A 12,396-nucleotide genomic window follows, 5' to 3' on the forward strand; every position below is an offset into this window, starting at 1 on the left:
CTAATTTTTTTTTCAAGACCATTTCATACAGAGCGTGAGGTTAGATTAAAAGAAAAAAAATGGAAAAACTTGAAAAGATAGACACACTGCTTCTGTCACTCTCAGTGTCACACAAGACACTGAGAACAGGGATAGGCCAAGGCCTGCCCATGGATGCACCCAGGGCTTGCACTAGTTCCAGGAGGATTATTCTTGTGTGCATGAGTGCATGACAGACAGAACAGATTTGGTCTTTGTTGCTTTGACTTTTCCAGGATGCTCCATTTATTTGTGCATTTTAGGAAACAGACTGGTACAGTCAGGTGTTCTGTACCTGGGTTCCCCTTCTCCCACCCAAACCAGAAATAATTTTAGGCTAAAAGCATCACCCATGCCAGAAGATGAGAGACCCAAATCTTTTTGAAGACAAATGACTTACCAAAACCACCAGGGTTTCACCTGAGTAGGACTAAACAAAGAACTTCACCACAGTCTGTGACAATTTGGCTGAAGAGACAATGAGTCCATTTTGTGTTTTCAAATTGTCTGGGTGGGGGAACACTCTTGCCTCAGCTTCCATGAAAGCGGGAATAAGAGGATTGTTATTGCTGAGATTATTCCAGAATTTGGGTTACGGTGCAGAAAACTGATTCACATTCTGCAGTCTGAAATGGGGTATATTTTGTCTTCATTGTCTCACTACCACTTCTTGTACGATTTGACTGCAGCATGGAAGCATCCTGATATAACTTTACAGTGCATCATGTTGTTGTTACTGTAGTAACTTATTACTAGGACATCTTGTGTTATCTTTATTGCTGCAGTACCTGGTACAAATGTACCGCTGTTTGTCCACACACACTATTATTACTGCCTTATTCCCCAAACTAATTTACTGCAGCATCCTGTTGTGTCTTATTGCTGCATTATCAAAATGCTACTTTACTGCAGTGGCCTGTGTTACCTTATTGCTACATTTATTCTAGTATTATTATGTCAGTTTACTGCTAGTTTTTATGGCTGCCCTGCTACCATTTTATTACAGTACTCTATGGGATTAGTGCTGAGTTATACTGAGAGTACATTAATCCATTTGCTTCAGCCTAACACTGTCTGCACTGGCTCGTCAAACCTTTCTTAGTGCTTGTCCTGCTGCTGTTTTGCCACAATAGCCATGAGTGCTCTGGATACTCTATTATCCAAATAACAGTGCACAGCCATATTTCACAGCCATAGCCCTGTAAGTATGGGTAGTTTTGTAGCTAGCTTGCACAGCTTGGACATTATAGGAGCTTTCCAGACTGTCTTTCCTTGATATGATCCCATTTAGAACATAAACAGAGGTGGAAAGCTGATTTCCTAACTCATCTTCAGCATGATGAGGTAGTTGGAAGACACTGGACGCTTAGAAAGCAGCAGATTACTGCTTGCAATGCTCAGTGGGATACCATTGGGTGTACAAAAGTAGCATCACTTGGAATAAGCAAGGTCATTAAAAAGCAATAATTCAAGGATGTGGTTCATGTGGAAGTAGTTACATGTTAGTATCACCATATGTGAAGTAAAAGACATGTGAAGAACAGTTAATATGTATTCCCAGGAGGAGGCCTTGTCTACTCTCATGTTTGTTTTGGAGAAATTTAGTCAGGAAGTGAGGAGCAGAGCTGTCTTCCCTCCAGAGGATATGCGGCTCTGTCCGCTCAGCTAGCCATTGATGAGCAGATTAGTTTGCACGAGTGTGCATTTAAATGGCAAGCTGTTCAGCATCCAGGCCCCCTGATGCATGCCCATATGCACACTCTCCATGTCTGTAAGAATTCCCTCCATGTGCTCAACTGTTCAAACACGGAATATTCCCCACAGGCAAAATACTGTGGCAGCCAACATGACTGTCCTGCAGGAATAAAGCTGAAAGACAAAGCAGAGTGTATTGCTCACAGGGCAGCAGCACATCCCCAGGTTAAAGTCTGGCATTTCTGCTGCCTGCACAGACCATAACCCAAATTCCACCTGTCCCATCGCCCACCAGCATTCTCCAGTCCTGCCGACATGTGTTCTCATGCTGCAGGACCTGAGGAGTACCTCCGTGGAGCTACCCCATCCTTCCTCCAGGAGATGACCTCTCCAGTGTCAGGAACTCACTGCAAAGCGAGAGCCACATGTACCACTTTACTATCCCTGCTCCTTGCTACACACCAGTTTCATTTTTTATGTGTACATCTTGCTCAGGAATGCTCTGCAGACCGGTTGGAGGGTTCACAAGACAGACCTCCCATGAGAAATGCCTTGTGGCTGGGCAGCACTGGCAGCAGAGTAGCTTGGAGTGAGAGCAGCTGTTGGTTTACAGAGCTCCAGTGATGCATGGCACTGGAGGGTTTGACAGAGATAAAAACACCATCTACAAGGCTCTGAGAAGAGATGACCTCTGCATTTTGGTAGGGATGACCAAGGGGGCACATATGCATATGCATGAATGGACATGTGAACCTATTCTACAAAACCCTGCTATTTCCCAAAGGGACCCTTTGGCTGTGTGGGCAACGGAGGACAAATAGGTCCTGCAAGGACAGCTAAGTGACAATTTGGAGGGGACCAAATTTCCTCTTCAGAGGCAGGGGACCACAAGAATGTCAGGGACATTCACGGTTCTGCAGTCCTGGAACTTGCTTGTGTGTCATGTATATGTAGGATGAATTTGGTCTGAAGGCCTCAGACAGCAGGCTGTTTAGGGTATAGGCATGTGTAAAGAACAAAGATAATACTCAGTAGTCTACTGTACATTCATGCAGGAGAATGGACCTTAGGTATAATTGATATTAGGACTTTTCTGCAGGAAGGAAAAGAGAGACCAGAATGAGAACTGTCATGGGCAAAGAGGAAGGTTCTTTTTCTGACAGATACTATGCTGGCGTGTTTTTGTGCATACATAGACCTTAGATATTAGAATAATACTTGCCTCAGAAGGGAATGTTGTAGCTAGCCAGCTATTTACTTAGCTAGATGGTTTTACCTAGGTAGGAATGCAGACTTGTAACCACATAGCAGTTTCTACCACCTGTACAAAAAGTTAATTTGCCCTGGCATGAGTGAAGAAGACCAAGAAATGTCTAGTTTCATGTATGCTTCAGATCTGAACTGCTAACAAAATATAGGAGATTTTATGAATCAGCTGAGTCTTGAAATTCTTTTTTTATATAGCTAGTATACTGTATGTGAATGCAGGCCATTTTCCTAGCTGCAGCTAGTGTAAGTGGATTTCATAAAAAAGCCACTTCAGTCCTGTCTTCATCCTAACCTCCAGACCTCCAACAGCTTGAAACAAGCTACTGGGCCATCTTTTGCTGTTGCATTCATGGGCTGCACATCAGATGAGTTTAGTGGAAGCTCATTTTGTCCATTGGTACAATTTCACTCTCAGAATGATGCTTCTCAGCAGGGTCAGTTGTGATGAGCTGGGTGTGCTGCTGTTTAGGGAGGGTCACTTGGCACCCAGTGCCCTGCCCATTCATGCCATGAATTCTCTCCTCACTGTAGGCTGAATTTTGACACCTGCCCACATCAGAGTTGACTTTCCCTGGACACAAGTGAGTGGATTTTGGCCCTCTCTGATTGGAGAGCTGGAGTTCTGTTTGTTTTGCTTGGAGAAAAGTTTGAACATGCATCATTGATTAGGTATGCAAAATCTTAAATAAATAGAAAATTAAATAAAATAGAAACCAACTTACTTTAAAATACTCTGTGTGTGTGTATGTGCTTGTGTGTGTGTGTGCTTGTGTGTGCATTGCACATCTCACACATGACTTTTTGAGCATCTGACTTTTTGAGAGTCTGATCACATTTGCACTATGTGCACATACAGGATGATTCCGCCGTCGTCAGAGAATTTGCACCAGGATCAGAGTCTGACTCAAGGGGAAGGATCCTCAGGTGATGAAAACCACTCCTGCTTTCCTGACTTCAGATAAGGGTCTTGCCATCATCTCTGGATATGCTACATGCTATTGGAAGGACAATGAGTGATGAACTTAAAATAGTGCCTTTCTTTTTTTTTTTTTCATTGTTTTAAAGGAGGAGAAACATAGGAAAGAAAAAACAAGTTAAAGTCAGTGAATCTGCAGGTGAAATGCATTTGGGATTTTGTGAGAAGGAGAAGCAGCTTCCAGCTGAAATATCCAGATATTTTATTGGATCCAGACGGCCACATGAAAGGGAGCAAGTGAGATTGTGGCACCATCTTATTACAGTCACGTTTGTGCCAGGGAGAAAAGAGATGTGGAGAAACACTGATCTCTCTTGGCTCTTCTTTCTCCAAGCTGTGGTTGGGTCTGTTTCCTTAAATTACTAGACATCAAGCCCTCGCCTTGTCGACCTCCCGTGTATGGTGAAGTGCTCTCCAAACCTCAGTTGGAAACAAAGTACCTGCACAGAGCTCAGGGTCCTTAAGGAGCTGTGCAGACAGGGAAGTGTTGGTGTAAACTGTGAAGAGAGGTGCTCCACTGGCTCTCTGCTTCCAATTGCTCAGGCTGTCTCCCCTGCAGGGACCTGCTCTCCCTGAAATGCCCCGGCCCCGGCAGTGGTCCCAGCTGTCTCTCCCGCGGGGCGGTCGGCTGGAGCTGTCAGGAGGACTGCATCAGGCCCGTGAGGCGCTTGCTTGCCAGAGACTTTCCCTGGAGGGAGGGACAAACAGACAGAAAAGATCCAGAGGTGTAAGTGGTGTCTTGGAATAGTTCCTCTGGGAGTGAGGGGTAGGAGCCTTCCCCCCGAGTGGGGCACTAGACTCTCCTGACAAGGGAGACAGGTGGGGTGAGCCTGCCTCTAGAATTTCATGTGCCTGCAATTTTGCCCCAAGAAAGTGGTTTGGCAAGGAGGAATTGTATCTAATCATGTCCAGTGGCTATCGCTCAAGGCTGTGCCCTGGGACCCTGTCTCGTGAAGATATTTCCTTTTTCCAGTTTCATGGGAACTGGTAAAAACAAAGCCCTGTCCTACACTCACTGCTACTCGTTCTGCCCAGTGCTGTCCTGGTGCAGAGCTCTACCCAGCTTGGGGAGGGATGCACAACCAAGGCTGCTGTGAAAACTGGGATGTCCCTCCCACAGTCTGTGAATCAGTATCAGCTGCACAGCATCCACCACGAGCAGGTCTAGGAAAAAAGTAACTTCAGAAACAGTTTAGCCTGTTCCTGCCCTGCTTTTACTCACCTTGGCACACTCCTTGGACACTTGCCTCCTGGGTTGGTGCCTGTTCTCTCCTGCTTGGCCTCCCTGCCCTCCCTCTGCTCTCCTCCAAACCACCAATGCAAGAGTGTGGCAGCTGTGCTCAGGCCCTGCTTTCATCCACGTGAGCTTTCCCACTGGCAGGACCAAGGACTAGGAAGAAGGAAGGTCACCTGCACATCTGAACTCCTTCCCTAACTTAGACCATGGTTTCAGGAGCAAAGGAACTACAGGACCTATTTCAGGATCTGCAGCCAGTGTTCTCCATTTGCAGACAGGGTATATCCACATAGGGAATACTGATGGCTTTGCAATTAGTGATATAACAATGAAAAACTATTTTAGGTATTTCACCAGTTGCTGTATTTCCTCTTGAAAAACTATGTTTTTCTTAAAGAAAAAAAAAAAAAAGTCTTGCTTGAAATAAACATTCAGGGAATACCAGAGAGCTGTAGAACACCTAGCAGCTCTTAAACAACCTCCTCTCCATTACTATATTTAGCCAAGATTTCCTTTGCAATAAGAAGACTTACTGATTGCTGTTTCAAAGAAAGAGCCACAAAAAGACCAAGAGAAATTGATTATCCAGTGAAAATAAGTAAGCACAAAATGTAGAAAAAATTTTGAAATGTAAAAATTAGCAGGCTATTGGAAATAAATATTTTTAAACAAGTTATCACTCTAGGAAAAGAGAAACACTTCCTACTTCCCTTTGATTTCTAATATCTTTCTATGTAGGGCTGTTCCAGGAGGATGTAGCTATTCCCTACAGAAGCAGCATTTCATTACTGAGATCTGTGACTTTCACCAAATAATTTGTTCAGCTGCATGAGCACACACGGCCTAATCTGTCTGGGTTCTGTATAGCAGCAGTTGGCTGCAGGAAACACTGTCATCATGCAGATTCTCCTGCCTGGCAGGAGAGGCCCACAGCCATTGCTCTGTGCCTCACACACAGGGCTCAGCATGGGAATGGCCAGCTCCATCCCAGAGCACTGCAGACACACCATTCAAGACATGCAGGTTTGGGTTTTGGCTTGTTGTTGTTGTTGGTTGGTTTTGTTTTGCTTTGTTTTTGTAGTATAAATAAAATTTTTGATTATTACTATTTTTAAATGCACTGTTGTAAAGCTTGGCCCAGTGCTACCCCAGGGGGTGGCCAAATCTTCTGCAGGGCAACATGGCTTGGGGGGCTAAGACCAGGGCTGTCATTTTGCTGCTGTTGAGGAATACCAGAGAGAGAGCGCTAAAGAATTATGAGTCCCTGAATCCTAGTTATAGGAAGAGGGTAAAGATATGGACGTTAATTCCTGGAAGAATAATATTGCTGAGTTTAGAAGAAAGAAAATAAAAAAGTTAATTTCCACCAATATTTGGATACTTCCTTAGAAAAAAAAATAACAAATAATCCTTGGTTTATATAATGCCTATTCAGTCAGACTCTTACTAATCTGCGACAGGCAGCTCCTCTTGTTATCTTCTCACAGGCAGGTGGCTTGGGGCTACGCCAGCTCCCTGCAGTCAGGTTCCAGCAGGGCTGAGGAGCAAACACTGTTCCACGTCCCGCCCCCATTTCAACATTCCTGTCTTCCAAGCAGGAAGGAGAAACGCCGGTGGTGGGCCAGGATGAGGAGAGGGGACGGCTGCCCTGGAGAAGGTGGTGGGCTGGAAACGGAGCCAATGGCCGTGATTTGTGCAGAGCGAAACTTCGCTCATGGGTTTCCCAGTGGAAACTGCTTCTCGTTGCGGGGAAAAGCAGTGGCCTCCATCTGCAGCTCCCCATCTCATGGGAAAGGCGTTACCCTGGGAACTGCAGCAAACTTCCCGCCTGCAGGCTGAGATGAGTCCCCAGTGCAGAGCCCGTCTGTCTGGGAGGATAGCTGCGCCAGGGAACGGCCTCATGGGCAGGGACATGCAAACAGATGGGTGCAAGAAGCTCTGTTTTAAGGCAGCGAGAACTAGGCAGCAATGCTGTCTGCTCGGCTATTGTGTTCACCTCTGTGCTAGGACAGATGGCAAAAGGATCCCTGAAAATGCATAGAGGGATTAATGCTGTGACATTTTTGACTACAAGCAAAAGTGCTGTAATGTTCAGCCCCCAACTAGAGGCATACTGATGCAGGGGATTTTGTTTCAACCCAATGCAGGGCCAAGTGTCAGCCTCACAGCATGAGTCTGAGGGATACGGATATCAGCAGGCTGGGCTTTGGTGGGATGCAGGTGTTCGGTTTAGGATTATTTCATTTTAGACCTCCTCATTAAAATAAAAGAGGATCAGGAAAAAAACTTCATTTCATTAGGAAAACTCCTATCTCCTTCCTATTACTAAAATGAACAAGAAGGGAGCAAAACAGTGTATAACAGGTGGAAAAGCCGGATGGGATCTGCAGTCCACCTGCTGATATAAATCAACATGACTCAGTTGTTTTCACCGAAGTGCTGCTGATTTACACCACTTGAGGGGTTGGCCCATGGTATCTGTTTCAGGTTTAGCCCTGCAGGGCTTCTAGGGCACAAAGCACATCAGGAGACACAAAAGGTTTGCATCAGCTGACTGAGAAAATCCTAAGTGCAGCACACACGATGGCTTCTTTGGAATGGGGCAGCAGCTCATTCGGCAGGCAGCCAGCTCTCTCCCAGGACCCCCAGCCAGTCCATCCAAACCTACCTGTGCCTGCTTACCAAGAGGGTGTCCGTGGCAAAGAGTCCAGGATGGTGACAGCATGCTTTAGTGTCATTGCTTAGGGTGTGGGAAAAAGGCGTCTGGGTAAACAAGAGAGTGGCCTGTGTCCACCTTGATACAGCAGAGGTGAGATGCACCCCTGTATTCTTTGTGATCACACAACCCTTCCCTGAGGCTGCATAGTGTGAATGCCTGAGTCAGTCAGGTGAAAGGCTGATCCGAGAAGCTGGAGGTGGCTGAAATAGTTCTTAATTGGGTATAACACATGCCAAAATAGGTCTAGGAGAGCATGTTGGGTCTCGTCTACCGTGTGGAATGGATGGAATTCCCTTGGGGATATATCTGACACAGCAAGAACGTTTCCGATTATGATGTGAAAGTTTGGCACAAACAACACCTAGTTTCTTTAAAAAGGTTCAACCAAAATAAATCATGTTTTCCTTACACACATCTTTGTTTAGCATGAAACCAGTGGCTGTCTCTACCTCTCCTGTCTCCACTGGAAGAGAATGTCAGCAACAACTGCTGTATTTCCATGAGAAATTTCATCTAAGCTAGGCTGGCAGGGTATTTGGAAAGTGTACCATCTCAAGCTCAGCACACTTCAGTGCTTCTTTTACTGTGCCACATGTATATACTGAATAACTTTAAGGCAAGGTTAGAGTGGATGTAAGGAGTAACCTTTTTACATCGGATTCTAAAGTCTATAAAGAAATCCTTGTACTCCAGTCCTAAAATATTTGTCACTACTAATTAGGGTTACAACAATTAAAAGCCCAGACTGTTGTCACTGAAACAGCATAGCACAAGCAGTAGGGCATATGTTGTATGGCATATGTTGTGTGTTGTCTTGGATGCAGGAAGGCTTCCTTTTCTCTCATGTCCTGCAAGCAATTGAGCTGTTCCACAGCTTACAGGCAAGGATGACACAGAGCTTCACTGCATCTGGTAAAGGTAATGTCCAGTTATCTCCATATCTCTATGCTGCTGAATTAATTTTTTTTTTTTTTTTTGCCCTTGAACCACCCCCATGACAAGAGCCACTTCTTAAAGACAGTGTAAAATCTGAGTTTGGAGTATCCTAAGGAAAAAATCAGGGAATACTTAACACATAATGAAACTGTCCCCTAGAATATGACTTCCAAATATGACTTCCTCACTGCTTGGCTACATGTCCAGCAGAGGATTGGATCTCAGCACTTGTGGACCATCAGGGCTCACTGAGACCCACTAAAATAAAGATTAACCTGCAGGTCACAGGAGACGGTTAGCACTTCAGTGGATGAGCCCTTGCTGAGTAGCTACTAAGCCAAAGTGTAAAATGCAATCAGCAATTATTTTAATGAAGCAAAATTCAGCAATTTAACATAGGCAAGAAGCCAAGTAAGAAGGAAAAAAGGGGTATGTGGGATTTGATGCAAAAAAGGGACAGCACTCCTTTCAAACCTTCTGTATGAGCCAGCAGAGTTTCCGTCTTGCTCCTTGCTTTTATCGGCCAAAACCAGCACTTTGCACAGTTGAGAGAGAAGCAAAGGGTGGGAACTTTAAAAAATATTTTTCAATAGGAAGTTTTGTTCTGTCCAGTACCTATGGCTTCACACAATGTTGGTATGATCTGCCCAGCACAGAGCAATTCAGCATGCAGACATTCCTCACCCCAGCATGCACAAGCCAGAGCTCCCATGCATGTTGTCAGCAACTTACCTGAACACCCAAGCAGGATTTATCCCACAAGGAACTTTGTGGCTGCAGCAGTGGGAGAGAGGAGCGATGGCAGCACAGGCTCCCCTTTGCCATGTCATACAGACCAAAGTGCTTTCACGCTGACTGCTCGCATCTACAATTTCCACTCACCAGCCTGGGGCTCTGTTTGCTACAGCTGGCCCCACTCCTTGCTTTCTAACTCTCATTTTTGTTCAGGGCTCTCCTTTTCCCAGTCTGCTGCGCAATCTGCTCCAGCCAGAAGCATCACCTTCCTGGAAGAGAACTCATCTCCTGGGGAGCACTGTTGCCCCATCCCCTTTGCAGAGAACTGGGGCTGGTCTGCATCTCCAGTGGAAGTGAGATAATTCTCCTTCCATCGACTTGAATCTGAGGTTTTTCACATGATCACAGGCACTGCTCAGTTTTCCAATCTGTTAACTAATATACTATAAGAAATTTGGCAGTGGTAGACAACGTCCTGCAACCAAATTTTACTTCTGAAGAGATTGTTATGGCCCTAGCACTGCCAGCACTGTTTGGTTTCCAATGTTATATTACAATGCAGAGCCGGGGGAGCTTTATTTTTGCGCCATTTAAAAATATTCTTTTTATTAGATCTTTTTCATTAAGATATACATTGTCAACATAATATAAGTGTAACATAAATTAATGAAGTTAAATAAGAAATGGAATTTAAAACATAAACAATACTGGAAAATAACTTAGTTCAACACAAAATAAACAAGGACACATAAACTATGAACATAAATAACATAAATTAGCACACAAAATGTGTTGGACGATACCACCAATTACACACTGACACAAACTGAGAACAGGAGCTGCAAAGTGGCTGTAGAGGGTAAGGTGGGGCCAGATGCTCCCAGCATGTGGAATGCTCTTGTGTGCTTGCCAGCACAGTCTCATGAGTTACCCCCAAATTCTTGCAGAGTGGGCCCCACTCCTCTTCTAAGGCTTGACTGACAAGTTACCTGAGCTTCTTGCCATTCCTGTCCATCACAGTGAAGCTCAACCACCATGGGTTATGTGCCCACATTTGATATTGCTTTTTTGCTCTTCTAGGTCATATCTCTTATGGGAACAGTTCAGAGCGTCAGTCCAGTTAAAATCAGTATCATCTATTCCCATTTTAAGTTGTGAGGATTTCTTACGCTTCCTAAATGAGGCATTGCACTTTGCTTGGAGAAATACCAGTACACCACTCCATATGGCACAAACCAGGATCTGTGTATTCACCCACTCCTAGCAGAGCTTCACAATAGCTGCAGCCCTCCTCCACCATCCCACCAGCACCACGAGCAGGATCCTCTTCTTTTGTGGTACAGTCTGGGCTCCAGACTGTATAGCTGAGAGTGAAACAGTTTTGGCATTGGTCAAAGCTGTCTATGGACTGCAAATTCAGCAACTTTTCCTCCCTTTGACAAAAAACCCAGGAAGACAGAGAAGCAGATGGATCACCGCAGCCAGTACATAGTGATATTGCAGACTGCATTTTCAAGCTACCTCAGAAATGCCCTAACTGAATGTTGCTGGTTTGCCTCTTGGGCAGGGTGTGATTCTGTGCAAAGGACTCATCTTGTTTGACAGCTTTCAGCACAACTGGGAACCGGATATGTAAATGTTTTGTACAGAGGAAAATGGATGCACCACTGAAATATCAAATCTCCCTGGAGTATCAAAATAAACTTGGCTGAAATCACAGAAGGGGCTAAGCACACCTTCCCTCCCAAACACTTTGCTAAGGTCGTGGTTTAGTATCTGCAGCTAGAACTGTCTGTAGTGAGAAGGTACCAGCTTTTGTCTTCCAGGGCTTGTGTGTGACTCAAATGAAATACAGCAAATTAATAGTGGGTGTGTTTGAACTCTGTATAGTGCCTTTCATCCAGAAGGCTCCCCAAGCACTTTCACAAATGGTATGCACAAAGATTACTCACCCACTTTTCCCTCGCAGGGGCAAAAGGAAGCTGCCATCCTGTGCCAGCAGCACTACACAGTAGTGCTTTTAGGAAGTGAAGGATAACTGATTGACTAGAAACAATGAATACTTACCCATTAAAGGAGCTCCTGGATATAGAGCAGACTGTGCAGGTGACAGTGCAACTTACCCCTGACCAAACCGGGTGAGACACCATGACAACACCAAGAGCAGATGTGGTGCGTTCCTGCCTGCAGTGGCAAGTCAGTGCATGCGCTGTGCAGGCCATGCATCCGTCCCTCTGCAGCCCCAGCTGTGTACACTGGCTGGCTGTCAGACCAAGGGAACAATCACAGGGCAGGCTGCAAACAGGGGCTGCAGCCCCTTTTGTGCTTTGGGTACATTCTGATGTTTCCCACCACCTCAGTAATGCAAGTTTGTTTTCTCAGCACAAGCCAGTGTAATGATTAGAGTAGCCAAGTAAGCACATTTTCTTTTAAAGTAAAATACCTTCCAAAGATAAAAATAACCCTTTTCCCAGAATGTCTTTTCTTGATGACAAATCTAAAAAATTTTGGAATCCACTCCTGTATCCCCTCCCTTCTTGCTATCTATTCTGATAGCCTCTTCACCAGAATCTCAGTGTATCATCTTTTTATACTTTCCACTTTTTCAACCACTATTCTCTACCAATAACGGCTTAAACCTTTGTCATTATTGGAGGCTGTGAATACTTTCCATATTCTCAAATGCTGCGATCTATTTATGCAAGCTGGTAGAGCTGGGAAAGTGAAGAAGTGGGAAAAGTGGTAAATACATGACAGCTTTATGAGATTATCAAGGAACTAGTTAAAAAGATGACATTGGGCAGCAATTCT

General features: G+C 44.8%; 1 protein-coding gene across 9 annotated transcripts in view; it reads right to left on the reverse strand.

Annotated features, from left to right (window-relative positions):
* Window positions 1-225: 225 nt before the first annotated feature.
* The window catches only part of RGS6 (regulator of G protein signaling 6), a 254,356-nt gene continuing 242,185 nt past the window's right edge, over window positions 226-12,396 (reverse strand). For 4 of the 9 annotated variants that reach the window (XM_072930066.1, XM_030274402.4, XM_072930067.1 and 1 more), the window contains one exon: window positions 5,594-9,385. In XM_072930066.1, coding sequence (XP_072786167.1) covers window positions 9,233-9,385 — 153 coding nt within the window. In that variant the 3' untranslated portion in view covers window positions 5,594-9,232. Of the gene's footprint in view, window positions 4,647-5,593; window positions 9,386-10,159; window positions 10,950-12,396 lie in introns of those variants that run through there. The other 5 variants (XM_030274407.4, XM_072930068.1, XM_072930062.1 and 2 more) reach the window with 2 other exon arrangements.

The sequence above is a fragment of the Taeniopygia guttata genome, chromosome 5 (assembly GCF_048771995.1).
Source record: "Taeniopygia guttata chromosome 5, bTaeGut7.mat, whole genome shotgun sequence".
Lineage (NCBI taxonomy): Eukaryota > Metazoa > Chordata > Aves > Passeriformes > Estrildidae > Taeniopygia > Taeniopygia guttata.